Source organism: Rasamsonia byssochlamydoides, assembly GCF_041956645.1.
Source record: "Rasamsonia byssochlamydoides strain NRRL 3658 unplaced genomic scaffold VTN77scaffold_2, whole genome shotgun sequence".
Classification (NCBI taxonomy): domain Eukaryota; kingdom Fungi; phylum Ascomycota; class Eurotiomycetes; order Eurotiales; family Trichocomaceae; genus Rasamsonia; species Rasamsonia byssochlamydoides.
The window spans coordinates 522,527-540,595 of record NW_027192385.1 but is presented as its reverse complement, the minus strand read 5'-3'; the positions used below and the strand labels follow the sequence as shown (position 1 = coordinate 540,595).

General features: G+C 51.5%; 4 protein-coding genes across 4 annotated transcripts; 2 read left to right on the top strand and 2 right to left on the bottom strand.

The window, feature by feature from the left end:
* Positions 1–7,376: 7,376 nt before the first annotated feature.
* Positions 7,377–9,188, bottom strand: VTN77DRAFT_2753 (uncharacterized protein; the record flags this gene model as incomplete). Its single annotated transcript, XM_069418627.1, has 5 exons — positions 7,377–8,071; positions 8,134–8,880; positions 8,943–8,968; positions 9,024–9,061; positions 9,111–9,188. The coding sequence occupies 5 exons, from the start codon at positions 9,186–9,188 to the stop codon at positions 7,377–7,379; spliced, it is 1,584 nt and encodes a 527-aa protein (XP_069282234.1).
* Positions 9,189–12,053: 2,865 nt separating this feature from the next.
* Positions 12,054–13,219, top strand: VTN77DRAFT_2752 (uncharacterized protein; the record flags this gene model as incomplete). The annotated part of the gene is made up of 4 exons (XM_069418626.1): positions 12,054–12,140; positions 12,199–12,483; positions 12,545–12,871; positions 12,935–13,219. The coding sequence occupies 4 exons, from the start codon at positions 12,054–12,056 to the stop codon at positions 13,217–13,219; spliced, it is 984 nt and encodes a 327-aa protein (XP_069282233.1).
* Positions 13,220–14,767: 1,548 nt separating this feature from the next.
* Positions 14,768–16,684, top strand: VTN77DRAFT_2751 (uncharacterized protein; the record flags this gene model as incomplete). Its single annotated transcript, XM_069418625.1, has 5 exons — positions 14,768–14,927; positions 14,984–15,041; positions 15,095–15,101; positions 15,152–15,312; positions 15,370–16,684. The coding sequence occupies 5 exons, from the start codon at positions 14,768–14,770 to the stop codon at positions 16,682–16,684; spliced, it is 1,701 nt and encodes a 566-aa protein (XP_069282232.1).
* Positions 16,685–17,063: 379 nt separating this feature from the next.
* Positions 17,064–17,798, bottom strand: VTN77DRAFT_2750 (uncharacterized protein; the record flags this gene model as incomplete). Its single annotated transcript, XM_069418624.1, has 2 exons — positions 17,064–17,419; positions 17,534–17,798. 2 exons carry the CDS (start codon positions 17,796–17,798, stop codon positions 17,064–17,066), a joined length of 621 nt encoding a protein of 206 aa, XP_069282231.1.
* Between the last annotated feature and the right edge of the window lie 271 nt (positions 17,799–18,069).

Below are 18,069 nucleotides of genomic sequence, written 5' to 3'. Positions count from 1 at the left end.
CCACGGGCTGGTCATGCAGTTCCGTCACCAGCATGCCGCCGATCAGCCGGGTGAACGGGTCCAGCTGGTACAGCCAGGCGCGCCAGAAGCCCGGGATCTGCGGCTTGGGGATCGCCACGCCGCAGAACAGGGAGAAGATGATGACAACCGGCGGGTTGAGCTGCGACGCGATAAACGCGCTGGGCGTCAGGGCGGCGATCATCTGGCCCAGGGTCACAGCGAAGAACTCGGTGATCAGGATCATGAAGAATTGGTATCCGGCCCGATCAGCAGCGGACTGGAAGCCGGGGATGTAGTAGATGGGCAAGAAAAACGCCACGGAGCAGAGGATGCTGTAGGGCACTTCGGCGATCACCATGGCCAGCGCAAAGGCTACCGATCGGTACGTCTTGGAGGCTGATTCCCGGTAGAAGATCAGCCGGGACATGTCGTATTTGGGCTCGACCTGCTGGATGATGATGGCCGGGATGACTGTGATCTGAAACAGGACGAACACGCGGTACTGCAGTGACGAGCGCGAGTCGTCCAGCTGCAGGAAGGCGAGCCCTGTCAACAACGCAATGACAGCATGAGTGAACAGCCGAGTGAAGCCGTAGTTGGGCGAGCGCCAGAAGGACAGGTTGGTTCTGCGGACGACGGTCTTGATCTGGAACCAGAGAGGAGTCGCGTACTGCTTTTCTTGCTGGTGAGTCACCCCTTTCTGCTGATTCTCAGCAATCCGCTCGGCTTTGATCCGCGAGATTTCCTCCTTCACAGCAGCCAGCTCAGGAGACGTCCGCCAGATGTCCCCCCAGTCCCGATTGCCGATCCGCGGCGTCTGGCCAGCCCCGATGGCGTCCAGCATCCATTCGGCGGGATTGGCATCTGGCGGGCAATGGGCTCCGTTGCGCCGGAAGTAATCGAGGAGAACCTGACAGTCCGGCCCAATGTCGCCAAAGTAGACACATTCACCCCCCTTCTGCAACAGCAGCAACCGGTCGAAGCTCTGGAACAGGGCCGAGTTGGGCTGGTGGATCGTGCAGAGGATGGCTTGACCGGCGGCTGCGAGCTTTCGTAGAAACCGGACAATGTTGAAAGCAGACTGGCTGTCGAGGCCCGACGTGGGCTCGTCCAGGAACAGAAGAAGCTCTGGCTTCGCTGCGAGTTCGACCCCGATCGTCACCCGTTTGCGCTCTTCGACCGAGAGACCGGTGGCCGGGTCGCCGATGACGGCGTCTGCCAGCGGTTCGAGTTCGAGCAAGGAGATGATCTCCTCGACATACGCAAACTTCTCGGCCTGTGGGACGTCGTACGACTGGCGCAGTTCGGCGGAGAACCGCAAGGCTTCCCGGACGGTCTGCGTCGGTTCATGGACATCAAGCTGCTCGGCGTACGAAGTGCCGCGCTGGAAAGACGAGCCGGGCTTGACGCCATCCACCAGGATGTCGCCGATGACAACACCGATATTCTTCCGTGCAGCGAGGACATCCAACAGAGTCGTCTTTCCCGCCCCCGACGCTCCCATCAAGGCCGTCAGCTTGCCGGGCTGGACGTAGCCGTACACCGAGTTCAGCAAGCGGCGAGTTCCCGAGGGGACAGGGACGTCGTAGCAGAGGTCTTCCCAGGTGAGAACTGCCTTTGAGGTGATTTTCAGGTCGCTCCCAGACTCCTCATCCTCCTTGGCTTGCCGCTTCTGTCGTCTGGCCATCAGCGCCTCGTTGAGTTTCTTCCGCTCCGCGTTCTCCTTCTGATAGAACGTCACGGTTTTGCCGCCTGCGCCGAAATTGACGGTCTCGCCCAGGTAGGTGTTTGTGAACAAGAAGAACGCAATGAGCGCGACGAGGATACCGAAGTTGCGCCACAGGTCACCCGGGTTGTAGCTGAAGCCGGTTCGGAGGTAGTTGGAGCCCGAGATGATGTCCGAACCGGGCTCGCTGCCTTGCAAGGTGCAGACCTGGTGGGCGATATCGCCATAGCCCGGCCCGGACGGAATCAACGAGCCGGAGACGCAGGTCAGGGTCAGCCGCTTGAATTCATTCATCATCAGAGACGAGAAGCCCAGGCCGAGGGCGTTGATGTAGAAAATCCACCGCAGCCACACCTGCCCGCTCTGATATTGGATCAGATAGCCCGACGTCAGCACGAAGAGCGTGATGATCACCGCCGCGAATTTCATCGCGTAGTCGAAATCCGGGCAGAAGCAGCCGATGGTGCGGAAGAACAGCGTCATCGACAGATAGCCCGTGATGATGATCAGCACGAAGGTGAAGAAGGCGCCCGCGTCCAGCACCAGGCCACACATGAAATAGACGATGATGCTGAACACGCAGATCTTTACCGATGCAAACGCGATATCAACGACGATCTGCGCGATCCACAAAGCGCTCGGGCGGTGGAAGGTAAACGCCCGGTGCTTGTTCACGATCGGCCGGCCGAGCATGGTCGAACCCAGCTCTGAAAAGGCTTGAAAGGCGTTAAACAACAGCGATATGAACAGCAGGCCGCCCCGCGTGAAGGCCCCAGCACTTGTCGTCGGCAACTTGAGCCAGACCGTGCCCAGGATGATGGCCGTGCCGATCGACGTCGCCCAGGTGACTGTCAACGCGAACTTATCTTGCCACTTGACGAGAAACTGGCGCTGCATCAAGGCCCAGACTTGGAGGTAGAAGGGGATCGAGTAGACGGACGACTTGGGCGTGAACTTGCGTTTGGCTTCTCGGTGGGCAATCTCAAACTCCTCGTAGACATGTTTCTCCTGCTGGATCTGGGCGCGGTACGCAGCCATTTCTTCATCCAGACGCTGTCGATATTCCGACTCGTTGAAGGCCTTCGCCAGCGCCTCGGGCGAAGAGGGGACGTTGTCCGCGTTGCGGCCTTCCTTGTACTCCCGCTCAAACGGGTCCGTACAGCCGGTCAGATAGTCTGGAGTCGTCTGACGGGGCTTCTCCTTGAACCCGAGGCCTTCGAAATATGCCCGGGCTTGGGAGGCGGGTCCAAAGAAGACCTGTCGCCCTCCGTCGATGACCATGACCTTGTCGAACTGCTCGTAGATGTTCTCCGACGCCTGGTACAGCGACACGAAGGTGGTGGTCTTGTAGATGTTGGTCATGATGCGCAGCGACTTGGCAAAGTCCAGCGCCGTCGACGCATCCAGGCCGCGCGTGGTGTTGTCCCAGGCCAGCACGGTGGCCGATGTCACCATCATCTCCGCGATGCTGACGCGTTTGCGCTCGCCGCCGGAGATGCCCCGGATGAACTGATTCCCGACGACGGTGTTGACGGTGTGCTGGATGTTGAACATCTTGAGCAGCAGCGAGATCACCTTCTCCTTGAACTCCTTCTTCGACAGTCCCGCCGGTCTCTTCCCTGGGGTTTTCGTGTCGAGGGCGAAGCCGAGAGTCTGGCCCACCGTCAGGGTAGGATGGTGAATGTCATCTTCCTGGTTGTAGACGGCCTCACCGCGGAACCGCCTTGCGAAGGTCTCCGCGTCAAACGGGCCATACATGACTTCTCCGTCGATGGCCGTATAACCAAACCGTTGGTTTGTGATGACCTTGAGGAACGTGGTGCAGCCTGAGCCCAGGCGGCCGAGCACCAGAACCATCTCTCCGGGCTTCGCGACGCCCCGGAAGTCGTGGAGGATCTCGAATTCACGGCCCTTCTTGCCGAAGCCGAGGAGATGCATGACCGTCGCGGGGACGTTGAAAAAGTCGACAACGGCGTGGGGGAACGTCTTGACGAAGTTCTTGACGCCTCCGATTCCGCGGACAGTCAGACCATCCCAGACGACGCCTGAGAAGAATCAGCATCAAACACGCTAGGGTAGACTTGAAGACGGTAGATGCTAACCAATATGCTTGGGCTTTATGCCAGCTTGATCCTCTGCGGCTCTCGAGCCATGCAGGGCGCTCTCCAGGTCCCACGGCTCCTCGTCGGAATCCGTCGAGCTGCCCAGCTTCTCGACGTCGTCCAGCTTGGCTGCAGTCTTTGACTGTCTGGAGAGCTGCTTTGACAGGCGACGAGCTTGGAGAGAGATGCCCGATAGCTCTCTGCTCAGCTTTGCAAAGTCCTTTTCCGCTCTCTCGACATCGACGTTCGCCTCGTAGGGAGTTGCCTCGTTGTCTGCCTGTGGCAGCTTGTAGTCAGGAGCTGCCATTGCCAGTGGCCAGTGACCACTCTACCCAACGCGATACTAGAGAGCTGTTCCCTGTTCTAATCCGTAGGTAAAGCGTTATCTGACGGTGCGTCCGTGACCTGGTCAGATGGAGTAATCAAAGAAAAGATTAAAGATAGGTATATTTCAAGAAGAATGGTTGGCTATGGCTCCTCGGTGTGGGAAACTAAATATGACTGCCCTTTCTAAACCATTACAAATCAAGGCAATATCAAGCGGGGAGCAGTAGTTGAAAACTGCCAAGCGGATAGATGCTATTATTCACCGAGATAGCAGGAAAAGGAAAGAAAACGAGGAGATAGATAAAGAAAAAGAAAAAAGAAATATGACTGTCGAGCTCCATATAATGAACAACGGCGAATGAAGCACCACCAACTAATTACCCCATTTGAGGAGCGAACTAGGTGCATATCTGCTCGCAATGCCAGTAGCTAAAATTCCTACTGGCGGGTAGCCCTAGTTAATTTCTGTACCGAGTATTGGTTAGCTGCTACAGTTGTAACTTGACTCGATGGCCTCCACATCGGGAATAATATCCAGGTGGGGCTGCTGTAAGGCTCTGGCTCCAGCAGTTACTCATCACTCATCATGATTCATACAGGCATTTGCTCATGACTGGAGTAGGCAGGCCAGGTATCGTGTCTGTGGGGTTTTCTCTAGTTTCTCTCTCTCTGCATGATCGATTGTGATGTGATAAAGTAATAATTAAATGACAGAGGAAAAGAGAGAGAAAGATTCTTGGCAACACAGCCAAGTCATTGGAACATGAAGCGAATCGGAGTTTAGGCGATCTCCGTGTGCCATCACAATCAAATCTTCGTATTGGTATAGTATCTATTACTCCATACAGGTTGGAAGAAGAAATAGCTACTATACTTCAGAGAGGATACAATAGTCATGCCTACGGCAGTAATTTCAGATTACTGTAGAGCTGCAGAAGAACCATAGTACGGAGTACTGTATTACAGTGACCCCTGGCTGACACATGGCCAGTGTATGACAGACGGATGAAGTGATGAACCAACGAATACCTAGAAATCCTTACTCAAGTCCACATTCTGCATCATCTGCATGGTCTATGGATCTATCTACGGAGTAATACCCCGTAATAATTACTCACACCCGCAAACTCAGAAGTCAGCACTCTGTACTCCGCACTCCGTACTTCTGTATCGATGTAACCCACGGCGGGCCTCCACGACGGCGGATATAAGCCGCGGAGATCTCCACGTATTTAGCCGAATTCGGTAAACCGGGGGAGAAGCCCTAACTTCGCCCCAGAATTTGGGAAAAGAAAAGTGAAAAAAAAAAGATATATCCGCTTACTCAGCGGGAAAAAAAAACACGGTGCATACAGTACAATAGGATAAATTGGCAGACAGACAGGTCAATTTTATTCTATCTATATTAGATTGAGGCCAGCTGCGCTTGACCATTATCTATCAGCTCGACAATTAAGATATGGACTAAAGAGATGTCTGTCTGCTTCAGTGTGAACTTGAAGTTGGTGCAGAACCTTGTGAAGCCTGGAATCATGTGATTCATATCATATTACTCATACTGAGTCACAGATACCACCCCTGTTACCTACCGAAAAAAATCTGTGGATAATAATAAATCTTCTGCTTACCGATGCTATCCCTGGGAATACATACACAAGGAAATATAGCCAGGGTTTGGTCGACAACAAGTATTGTTTACTATGTAGTCGGACATATCCTCCTCCCTCTAGGTGGTAACTGACGGTATGCTAATCTAGAACTGGACTGTCGGTTCACTCCTCATCCAAAAGAAAAAGAAAAAGGAAAAGGAAAAGGAAAGAAAAGGGAAAGGTTATAAAATAGTGACCAGCTATTTTGTCAAGTCCTTATTATATATGCCTCATTTTTTTTAAAGATTTTACGACTGGTCGAGGATTCACAGTTCAGCCCATATCCCATCCCACCAGTCATGGATTACGTGGTATTTCATATTATTAGTCAGGTAACAACATGAGTAGGAGATGAATTCACTGCCATTGATGACATCCCCTGAGTATTCCAGAAATACGCACAACATACAGAACAACGGCTCTATGAGCATGTATCCTCGACAGTCAGGAATAGAATACTCTTCTATACCTTCCATCTTCTGACTAGGTACCATGCTAGTACCGTGACTGGTATCTTATCTCATATCTCTATTATTCATCAACAGACCGATTATTTATTTCTTTTTTTTTTGTCTTTTAGAGATATTCCCGTCCCTCCTTTTTCTTTGTCTTTCGTACTGACATACAATCAAGGCCTCTACTTTCAACCGAACTCAACCCTATAATATTTCTCTCACGCAGAAATGGCCGGATAATTAGATTTAGGTAGGTTAGGCCAAAATTAGAATCAGACAAACTCTTCTTGCTTCATGGAATGGGTGGCTTCGGGAAATGCTACATTAATAGTTTAATAATACTCAGAGATATTTGCAACTTGTCCAGTAAAGAAGATAAATTTCTGTAACTGGGTGAACTAATCAATCATCTGTCTCACCCAGCTCACGCCGTCAAAAGCGGCAGTGTCCGAGTGAGGAGGGAGAGAAACTACTCGCGGATTTTTGAATGATATTTTGACCTACCTAGGTAGGTAGGAGTCAGGACATTCCGCCCGACCAATATTTGTCCAGGTTTCATATTAAATTTATACAGATCATGTGGGTAACAATTCAACCCCCTATTAGATACCTACCTACCTAACCTTAGCCACCTACCGAGGTAGGAGTAGGAAGAATACAATTGGGTGTGGGATACAAACAGCTGTCCGGTGCGTCTATCTTGGATACCCGGGGACCTGGGCAGTCAGAGGTGGTTTTCCGTGTTAGGAAAGAGTACAGCCGCCTACCTACCTAAGGAACCTAACAGTTGGAGTACTCCCCTACTGTACATACCTGTGCTTACTTACGTCTCAGGCCTAGGGTTTGGCGGAGAACTGAATTGCCGTGACACACCCAGATGCTTCTTTGCCCGTATCCACTCTTGGGCTGTTTAACGATACACTGATTAATAGAATTTTAACTAGGTATGCAAGCAAGTTCGAGCAATTAAGTATCTAAGTACAGGACAGCCAAGTACATACACGGTGCAAAAACCGTTCAAAAGAAAGAAATGTGTCCGTATATAATTCTCAAAAATGCAGATCCAAAGACTCGCGCACACAACACTATATATACTAAACTAGACCTCAGACATCGCTTACAGCAGGATCATACCCATACCGCTCAGAACAGCAGTCATGATGTACGCACCCAGTTGCCACGAACCGACAGAGACGGAGGCAGGGACGGCGACGTGGAACGCAGCACCAGACGACGTGGAGCCAGTGGCAGCGGCGCCGCCGGTCGGGGACGACGTGACGGAGCCAGTGCCCTGAGCGCCAGCCTCGTTGATCAGCGTCGCGCAAGTGCCCGTGGGAGAGACGGCAGCCTTGGTGGAGGCAGCACCGCCGAAGTCACAGGCCGAGTCACCGTTGCCCTTGGCCACCTGCTGCTGGTAGTACTCGTTCATGACGAAGGAGAGCTGCTGCGAGGCCTCGCACATGCTGTAGGCGCCGTAGGTTCCAGTAGTGGCGTTCGCCGTAATGCCCGCGCAGACACCGTAGCCACAGACCTGGCCGAAGAGCTTGCCGTACTCGCTCGAGTCGACGCTGTCCTTGAGCACACAGGTCAAAGAGTTGACCATGCAGTTGCAGAGCTCCTGGTTGGGGGTCGGGGGCAGCTTCGGGCTGGCCTGCCAGTTCGCATCAACCGTGGGGCATGCCTGCAAAGCGGTGTTGGTAGGCGTGTAGCTGGCACTGTTGACGCCGGTGGGAGTGGCACTGGCAATCTCCTTCGACAGGGAGGAGTAGCCAGCCAGCGTGCTGACAGCGTTGCCCTCAATAGTGACCAAACCTGCAAGAGTTAGATGCATTCACATAAACACACACATACATACACAGAGAGAGGAGCCGTACCGAAGTCGTTGGTGTCCTGGAAATATTCATAGACAATACCTCCGTTCAGGACGTTCTCCATGTCAGGGCCGTACATGACCGGGATGTTGTTGAAGGCACGAGGCTGCACAGTGATGCATCCGTATTCGGCAAAGAAGTACGGCACGGAGTAGTTCTGGAAGTCCTGCACGAGGTTGCTGTAACCAGACGTCTGGAAGGTGGCAGAGTCACCACACCACTCATACACGTTGTCGCCAAAGAAGTCGATCGAGTCTTCCGTGTTGTCACAGTTCAGGTAATCGGCCAGCTGGGTACGGATGTCGGCAACATCAGCGGCAGCATACCCAACACCCAATTGGCGGTAGCCCTTCGACTTGATGTACGCTTTCGAGTCCCGGACAGCAGCCTTGACAAAAGCCATGGCAGCGGTGGTGTTAACAGAGTTCGAAACCTCATTACCAGCGAAAAATCCAAGAACGTTGGTGTAGTTGGCGAAGGCGTCAATGACGGCGGTGTACCGATTGTAGAGGCTAATGTCCCAGCTCGGGCTGTTACGGTTGATGGACTGCTGAGGCGAGCCAAGGTCGATGATCGTGTAGATACCGACGTCTGCCAGGGCATTCATGCACTCAGAGTGGTCGAGGGTAGGATCGACGCCGTAGACACGGATGGTGTTGGTGCGCAGCTTCACCAGATACGGGATGTCGCGCTGGCAGGCACTAACATCGGCCAATGGGTCGGTGAAATTGCCGCTTGCACCGACGGGTTCTATTTGTCATGGTTAATTCTCGCTCTGGAGACATATCACAAAGACGATACTATCCACTAACCCTGATACGCGACACCACGAATGTAACTGCGGATTGAATCAGCATACAGATCTCCTGTAGACAGTGGAAATGGAAACTTACAATTCGGTGCCATTGGTCTTGTAGAAGAATTTGGATCCCTGGAAAAGTCAGAGGCCTGACTCTCGATAAGAACGCCAAGGATGCTACCTTGATGACAATGGGGTCGACAGCGGCCAGCGCATTGCCGGCAAGCAGAGCGCCAGCAGCAAGGAGCGAGTATTTCATGGTGAATTAAGAGTCGGAAGGGAAAGGCAGTCGAACAGAAATCGGAAGCACCAGTCCGGAGTTACTGTGACCAACAACCCCTGACCGGGCGAGAAACGAGCGATGACGAAAAGCGCAAAAACGAAAAGCAATTGGAACGAGCGAGAGACTGGAAAGGGATTCCTGAGCAATAAAACAGACGCTGAGAGGAAAAATAAATAAAAACCTCAGCGGGGGGAGTAACGACTGTGGTGAGAGTTGGATGGAATGAAGAAGAAGTGTCAGAGAATGCAAGGCCTGAGACGGGTGCCAAGGGTACTTCTACCCCCTCAGCGGGAGGATCAACAGTCGATAGGCCGGCACCAGGGTGCTTAGCCACCGGACCCAGCCTGCAGACCCATCGGCCCCTGGGTCAGTGGAAATCATTTTCAGAATTGCATTGCTGTGGGAACAGTCGGCAGATGCGACGCGTGTGCAGCCACTCACTCTAGTCTGATTGGAGCCTCCACTGGCCTTTTCCTATAGGAGGGATTCCGAGGCGTCTCCTGCTGTCTCAGTCCTCTGCTAAGCTTTGTACCCCACCAATGGTGGCCGGCGAACAATGACCATTATATCCGGTGGCGTTGATATAAATAGTTAGGTGGTCTTCATCCAGGTCTGCAACGGCCAGGCCCGGGGTAGTAGGGTAGCAGCCATAGAATGAATGTTCTTAGGGGTACGGGGGTTCGGAGTACCCGTACAGAATACTCCGTATGACCTCAGACAGGGGAATTCAGGTGCATTGCTGCCGAGAAGGAATGCCGAATTCAGCGATGTGACATCCAGAGTGGGAGAACTGATCAGTTCACAATTGTAATAACGATCTGCTGGATGTTACCTCATTGTCTCAGATGGCAGGGCGGACTGACGACTACGCGCACGAATTCCCCCTGACTGCAAACGGAATGGCGCGGATTACGTGGACTCCACTTTCCCAAGACCCACCTGACCAATCACATGCCCGCAGCTTGCTTCCCGCAATTTCGGAACTTTGTTTGTCCGGATTCGCTTTATCGGCCAGAATTTCTGCAGTGTCCTTCCGCGTAAGCGGTCAGCAGCCAAGTACTCAGAGTAGGTAAGCATGACGCAGCTGTCAATATTATTAATTGCATCGAGGGTCTAGAAGATGAGAATCCAAGTTCGCTCTCCTCTTATTGCTTTTTTTAACTGCACGATTTCCTCATAGAGGCAGCTGTCACGACACCCGTTACCTGAAGCTGTCTCACCAATTAATTAGCCCTTCAAGCGTCTGTAGACTTGACCTACTGAATAGACCCGAGATTCAGATTCGAGAATCAATCACTAATCGCTTCAGATCATCCTGAGTACATAAGCCAACGAAACCGCGCTCGTCCCAGACAATAACAGCCCTCGAAGCGAACTCAGGTTACAGTTTACCCATCGTCAATTGTTATCGTAGGCGGATCTTCGCTCTGGGGCTTCGATCTCTTGGCGATTTTCTAGCGCAGAATCACAGATGGATGATTTACAGTAGGGACTTTTAGCAGATGCTTGGCATGGCAACTGTCGCTGTCTCGATGGCAGTGCAGTCGAACTGCTTCGATGTCAGTCGTCAAGGATATGGCGATGACGATGATGATAACGGCTTCCAGTTGGATTTGGTTGATTTTTAGCTTGCCGATTGTTGCCATTAGCATATTTTCTCTCCGAATTTATAGACCTTGGCGGTTATATATATATATATATATATATGCCTAGGTATGATGTTGATTGAGGCTGCTAACTTTCTACAGCTTAATCTAAGCCATCTCCTTCTCTGTTCTCATCAATTTGCTAAACCAACTACTGTACACAATAAGACCTTTGAAACCTGCAGAGTCAGATCTTTGCACACCATTTCATGGATTTGGCTTCTGGTTAACGTAGATGCTCTTTCTATATGATCTCAGGCTAGTAAAAAATCACGTGATCTGGGACGCAAGCAATCCTAATCCTTTACTTGAACTCACCCCGACTTTACGCCCATTTTAATATGGGACCCTGATTAAGTGCAGTGCAATGAGAGTCTACCAAATAGTTTCATTATAGGCCTGGCACTACTTGCTGCAGTGAGAATTCTCAGATTTACTCCGTACATGACTCTGGGGACCCTGTTACCTAGGTACAGAGTAATACTTCCCACTGCAAGTTCCTCTCCTGAGCAAGGCCGACAAAATGTCACGTGCTTCATGCACACCCTCCATCCTGATGTGGTTGTCTCTGAGAGGTCACTTCCATGCCCACCACCGCACGGGAAACAGCTTGCACCCTGTGCCTAATAGCGTTCAAGGGCAACTGCCGCAAAACCAACAGTGTCAGCTTGAAATATTTGGTTCTATTAATTATTCCGAGATTATATATAATTCGATGAACTCGATCTGTGGTGGAAAGGAAAGAAGTGTGTCTGATTAGTTGTCGCGACTCGCGAGAGATCCCGTTGTTGGTTCTCGGGCTGGTTTCGGGCTGGTGATGGAATGACGTCACGGGACGGCCGAAAGGTCGGCAGGTGATCATTCAGAGTCGGAAATCAGAAGGCTTCGGCAAGCTTATAGATCAGTATCCTCTGTCCTCGTGTTATTACAGTAAATACATAAGGTAGACGATCGCAGTTTCTCAAAATGGTTATTCTCAGGAACAAGTAACGTGTTTCCTGCCATCCTTTCACCCCTCTCATGACCCACTATACCCCCCGCATGAGGTGGGTAACCGATTTTTCTCGCTGGGTCCCTTATAAGGGTCATCCCTGTCCTCGGAAACTTTCTCTACTGTCAAATAAACCAGCGAGGATTGAACCCGATTCCTCGCATTTCGTTCCGAGGTCGCCAATTCACGGCGACTCTGTCCAAGATGGCCCTCCCAAAGGTTCTGCTGGTCGGAGCGACGGGTGAGACTGGAGGGTCGATTGCAAAAGGCCTGCTTGAATCGGGGAACTTTGTAGGAGCAGACAAATCCCTTCTCCGTGGATGTAACTAACGGTCTTACGACCCCGTAGGAAGTCTTCGCTCTCACGCGTCCCGCATCAGCATCGAAGCCTCAGCTTCTCGGACTGGAAAAACGTGGCATCAAAGTTCGCCAATGCGACTTGACCGCACCTCAAGCAGAATTGGTGGAAGCCTTATCTGGGATTGATATCGTCGTGTCTAGCGTCGGACCAGCTGATCAACGGGCTCAAATACCCCTAGCAACAGCGGCGAAGGCTGCTGGCGTGAAGCGGTTTGTCCCATGCGGCTTCATTACGGTGTGTCCGCCGGGGGGAATCATGTGGTTAAGGGATGAGGTGAGTAGGGATTCTTTCTATCGGCCACACAATCACTGATTGTCTTTCTTCTCCCGTCTAGAAAGAGGCCGTCTATAACCACGTGAAACAATTATGGCTACCCTACACTATCATCGACATCGGTTGGTGGTACCAAATCGCGTACCCGCGCCTGGCTTCCGGGAAGATTGACTATGCTATGACCATGGCCAATGACGAGATCATCGGAGATGGCAACGCTCCTTGCGCCATCACCGACCTCAGGGATATCGGACGTTACGTGGCCATGATCATCAACGACCCGCGGACCGTGAACAAAATGGTGTTCGCTTACAACGCTGTCATGACATCAAACGAGATCTATTCCATGCTTGAGGAACTTAGCGGAGAGAAGATCGAGAGGAAATATGTGGGTGCCAGCCGGCAGTACCATACCGGGCAATTGGATCTCTGACTGACTTCTCTCTCACAGGTGTCGGCAGAAACCGTCCAGCGCCGTATAGAAGAGGCCAGGCAGTCCAGCGAAACATATCCCTTCGACCCTACCAAATTCATCCCGCGCTATGCGGCCGAGTATCAGATGTCCTGGGGAATCCGCGGCGACAACCAGCCGGAATACGCCAAATACCTTGGCTATCTGGATGCGAAAGAATTATACCCCGACTTCAAGCCAATCCCCTTTGAGGAGTACCTGAAAGAACTTCTGGCAGGAACAGCGAAAGGCATCTATACGGATCGAATCAGGAGAATCTCTTGAATTAGCCGCCCGCCCATCGACATCACAGGTATGATGACATGGGCAGGCGATCGAGACGACCCTAACCAGAGCTTCTGTGAAGCTCCCTTGTCACCGTTGAGGAGGCAGCAGGACTCGCTTCTCACTTGCACTGGTTGCCCGACTTTCGTTTGCGCTCTATTATTGTTAGAGATAGACACTAGAGTTCGCCTGTTCTGCTTATTTATTTCTTTGTCTGCTATTTGTTTGCATTTGAGACCCAGGAGCTTCGGTGTCTCCTCTTTTCGGTGTGCGGCATATAGTTCTGCATTGCAGGCTCAGTTCCATCAAACACGTTGAGCGACTTTTATCTTGAAAGGCTCAAAAAAAAAAACAAGTTCGAAAACTACCCACCAGTAACAACAGAATGGTTTAGATTCCCATGCAGTATCACCATTTTAGGTTTGGAAGACGCCAAAGTTATGTACCTACCTACCTAGGTATCCGGTTCCTGGTGACGGCAGCAGTATTCCCTTTCAAGTTTCTTTCTTGGACACTAATTCTTCAGGGCAATGCCCTCGAAAACTGCTCCACTGCCTTAGGCGCACAGTATCTTAGGGACCTCGTATTGTTGCCCGGCCCGGTCCGCCCGCACCGGCAAGGGTACAGTGCAGGATTCTTCACCAGGCAATAATCTCTAATTTTTAACATCATAACCTGTACTGTGCGTCCGTCCGCTCTCGAACCCGCTTGGACATTGACTAAGCTCATTTAATAATGATTTGCAGGGCATTAGGGCAAGGCTATTCGTGGTTGGAATCGGAGCTGCCAAGATGGGGTTCAAATGCGGTACATACGATGCTGAGAATTTTCTTATCTGGGCTTGGCAAATCTGGCTCCGGCCAATAGGCATCAACGACGCCGGATGGTGCTCCTCGGACAAGTCTTGGCGATTTATAGTCTATCCTCCGTACCTACTCCGTACTTTCTGACAGGCGCGATGCGGAAACAAACACGCCCTGTTACAACTTCCCCATCTCCGCTAGCTCTTTCCTAGCTTGTCAATGCGAATCTAGGCACTTTCCCTGTGAAGATGACAACTGGGTCTCAGCCCCCGGAGAGATTGTGTGCACGTGCTCCACATTGTTCACGCCTTCTTGGCGAAAAGCAGCCCGTGGGCGGGGCGTTTGTCGACTCCGCCATGCGCACAGAGAGCGATGGAATAATAATATTGATAATTTGATATTGTGGGAGATAAAGAGGCTCAGTATGGCGGGGTTCGCTTGGCTCGTCCGGCGCGTCGTTCCTGCTCCCTGGGTCAGCTCCTCTGTTCCTCTGCCTTCCTCATCTTTCTGAGAACTCCGATCTTTCTACGCGTCAAATACGAGTGGACAGCAGTCTCTGTCTTCTTGAGCTTGCGCGGGGCGTTTTGCCCTCCTTGGCGTGGTCTATTATTAAGAAGTGCCGAGCTTCTTATTGAAAATTCAGAGCTGTGTCCTCCGCAATAGTATTACATTTGAGAGGCACACGGAATACTACCTGAGGAAAGAGTTGTCCAGTTCTGTCACTGAGCAGGCAGCAGAAGCGCAAATGGCGTTCCATCGCAAAGATGAAGCCTTGTCTGCTGCAGGTCATACAAAGGATGAGATTGATGCCGCAGCTGCTGAAGCTCCCGAGGAGGAGACTATCCACGGAGGGCGCCATGTTGACCTCCATCGTGGCTTGAAATCTCGTCATATTTCGATGATTGGTATGATTGAGCATATGTTCTTTGAATGAGAAGGCCGAGGATTGACTGGGAACCAGCAATTGGCGGCGCAATTGGGACGGGCTTGATTATTGGCACGGGGAGCGCCCTGGCGAAGTGAGTGCTTGGCAGTTCATTGTCAACGTACAAGGCTAACTATCTCTTCACAGAGGTGGCGTAAGTTTGGACAATTTGAAAGCGAGGAGATACTGTTCTAACCGTTATAGCCTGCTTCTATCCTCATCTCCTACTCTGCCGTTGGGTTCATCGTCTATCTAGTCATGTGTGCCCTTGGAGAGATGGCCGCTTGGCTGCCTCTGCCTTCTGGTTTCACTGGTTATGCAGTTCGATTCTGTGATCCTGCTCTCGGTTTTGCAATGGGCTGGACGTAAGCTGCAATTCTTCTTTGTTTCCGTGGCTTTTGCTTACCACTCGAGTCGCGTAGATACTGGTTCAAATACCTATTAATCACCCCTAACCAAATGACTGCAGGCGCGTTGGTCATGTCGTACTGGATCCCCGCCGAGCGAGTCAACGCCGGTGTCTGGATCACCATCTTCCTGGTGCTGATTGTCATTATCAACTACTTTGGGGTGAGATTCTTCGGAGAGTTCGAGTTCTGGCTATCGTCCTTCAAGGTCATTGTTATCCTTGGACTTATCCTGTTGTCTCTTATTCTTGCGCTGGGAGGCGGCCCTGATCATGACCGGAAAGGGTTTCGATATTGGAAGAATCCTGGCGCTTTCAACACATATATCGATGACGGGTCGGCAGGAAGATTCTACGCGTTCTGGTCCACCATGGTGACGGCAACGTTTGCATACTTGGGCACGGAGCTGGTCGGCGTCACGGTGGGTGAGGCGCAAAACCCTCGCCGGACCATTCCGCGGGCGATCCGACTCACGTTCTATCGAATCCTCGTGTTCTATGTCCTGAGTGTCTTTCTGGTGGGGATGCTCGTGCCTTATAACTCCAAGGAGCTTGCCTTTGCCACTACAGCCTCCAGCTCTGCCGCCGCTTCTCCATTCGTCGTCGCGATCCAGCTGGCAGGTATCCCCGCGCTGCCACACATCCTGAACGCGTGCATCTTGCTCTTTGTTTTCTCCGCATCCAACTCGGATCTGTATATCGCGACGAGGACGATCTATGGACTTTCTCGGGAAGGCAAGGCGCCGGCTTTCTTGTCATATACCGACGCCAGGGGTGTCCCGGTCTATGCTCTGGGCGTGTCGTCACTTTTCGCGCTCCTGGCCTACATGAATGTCTCGAGTGACTCCAAGACGGTCTTTGGCTATTTTGTCAACCTGGTCACCATCTTCGGTCTGCTCACGTGGATTTCCATTCTGGTGACGCACATCTGTTTCGTGCGGGCGCGGAAGGCCCAACACGTTCCGGAGGAGGATCTCGCATTCAAGGCTCCACTAGGGACGATGGGGTCGTGGGGCGCACTCTTCTTCTGCATCATCATCGCATTGACCAAGTCGTTTGACGCCTTCACCCACAACCCCAAATGGGGGAACTTCGACTACAAGACCTTCATCACGTCCTACCTCGGAATCCCGATCTACCTGATCCTGATCTTTGGCTACAAGCTGGTGACCAAATCCAAGGGCGTTGATCCGCGCGACGCGGACTTGTGGACGGGCAAGGACGTGATCGACCGGGAGGAGGCCGCTTTTCTGGCCCGGCAAGCGGCCTTGTCGGAGAAGGACCGACAATACAGCTCGTTCTATAGGAGGTTTGTCTCTTGGTTGTTCTGACTGCACTTGTATGTATGTATGTATGTATGTACATACCTGTACATAGCACTATACGAACAGCGTCTCTTTCCCGGCTGCTTTAATGAGGGTGCTCAGGGAGCTGGCTGTATGTACATACATACCTAGTCACTGCAACTTAGATGACGTATATATACTCATTGAGTATTTAGATTTACTGAATGAGCAGCATCCTGCCACTCACTGATTATTTTTTTTTTAGTTGAGTGGAAAATTCTCTGACAATTTCTTTTATCGCTGTGGAAGGACGACAGTATCCACTTGCGCATAACGATTACATCCCCAGACTAAGCACGAAATAGTCCCAATAATTGTACACATCTGGATACATCGTCAGGATCATGGGAAGAAACGTGGTTTCTCACTCATCTCCAATTCTCGTGGTCCCGCGGGCCTTGGCATACTCCCAGTATTCAGGATACCAACCGGCCTGCTGCCAATCCACAATCGCACAAACGGAAAGACCGCCTGGTGATGATGGACATGGCGCAATGAGGATGTTGCTTCGGTGAAGGTCGCCATGACTGAACACAATGTCGGCATTGTCGGGAAGGCCTTGACGCATCGGATTGACGGCAGACGGCGGATTGGGATTGTGTCGACAAGGAAGCCAGGCAAACCAGTCGTGGAAATCACGAACGGTAGCAAAAGGTCCAGCAGGAGGACAAGAATTGGCGATGAATATCACATCGTGTAAGGGCTGTCGAGCAATATGGCCTTGTAGGAGTCAGCTAGCCGCCCATTGAATAGGAGAGAAGAAAGAAAGAATACAAGGAAATAAAATGAAGGACATAGGAAGAAATAGGAGCATCGAAAGGGCTCTCCACTAACCAATGAATTGATCTGATTGAGCTTGTTTCAGCTTTCGCAACAAGACAACCATCGATCTCAGCTGCTCGCGGAAGGCAGCTTTCTGCTCCGCGGTTAATGAATCCCATCTTTTCTCCAGTGTTTCCCCCTGTACGAGCTGGTGAGAAGCAATATTCACGCGGATGGCGGCTTCTCTGACTTCGGCCGGGCTAGGTAATACGCAAGGAGAATTCGAGGACTGGAAGAAGGATGACTCGAGAAATGTCATGTGGTCCCCGGATGGCATATGCGATCTGGACTCGATGTCCTGGACAGCAGAGGTATTGTCTGACTCTGCATCGACCCTGCTGGGGGGTCGTGAGTCCACCTTCGAAGTGTGTCAATTTGGTACAGTACGGAACTAGATAGATCCTCCAAAAAAAAAGGAATAAATAAAATATCTTGGCGTAGAAGCCCTGCTTTGTCGAACTCAAACTATAGTCGACAGATAATAAGGATTAAGAGTCACCTTGAACATGTAGGAAGCAATCTTTGATAACCTCGTTGTATGAAAAAAA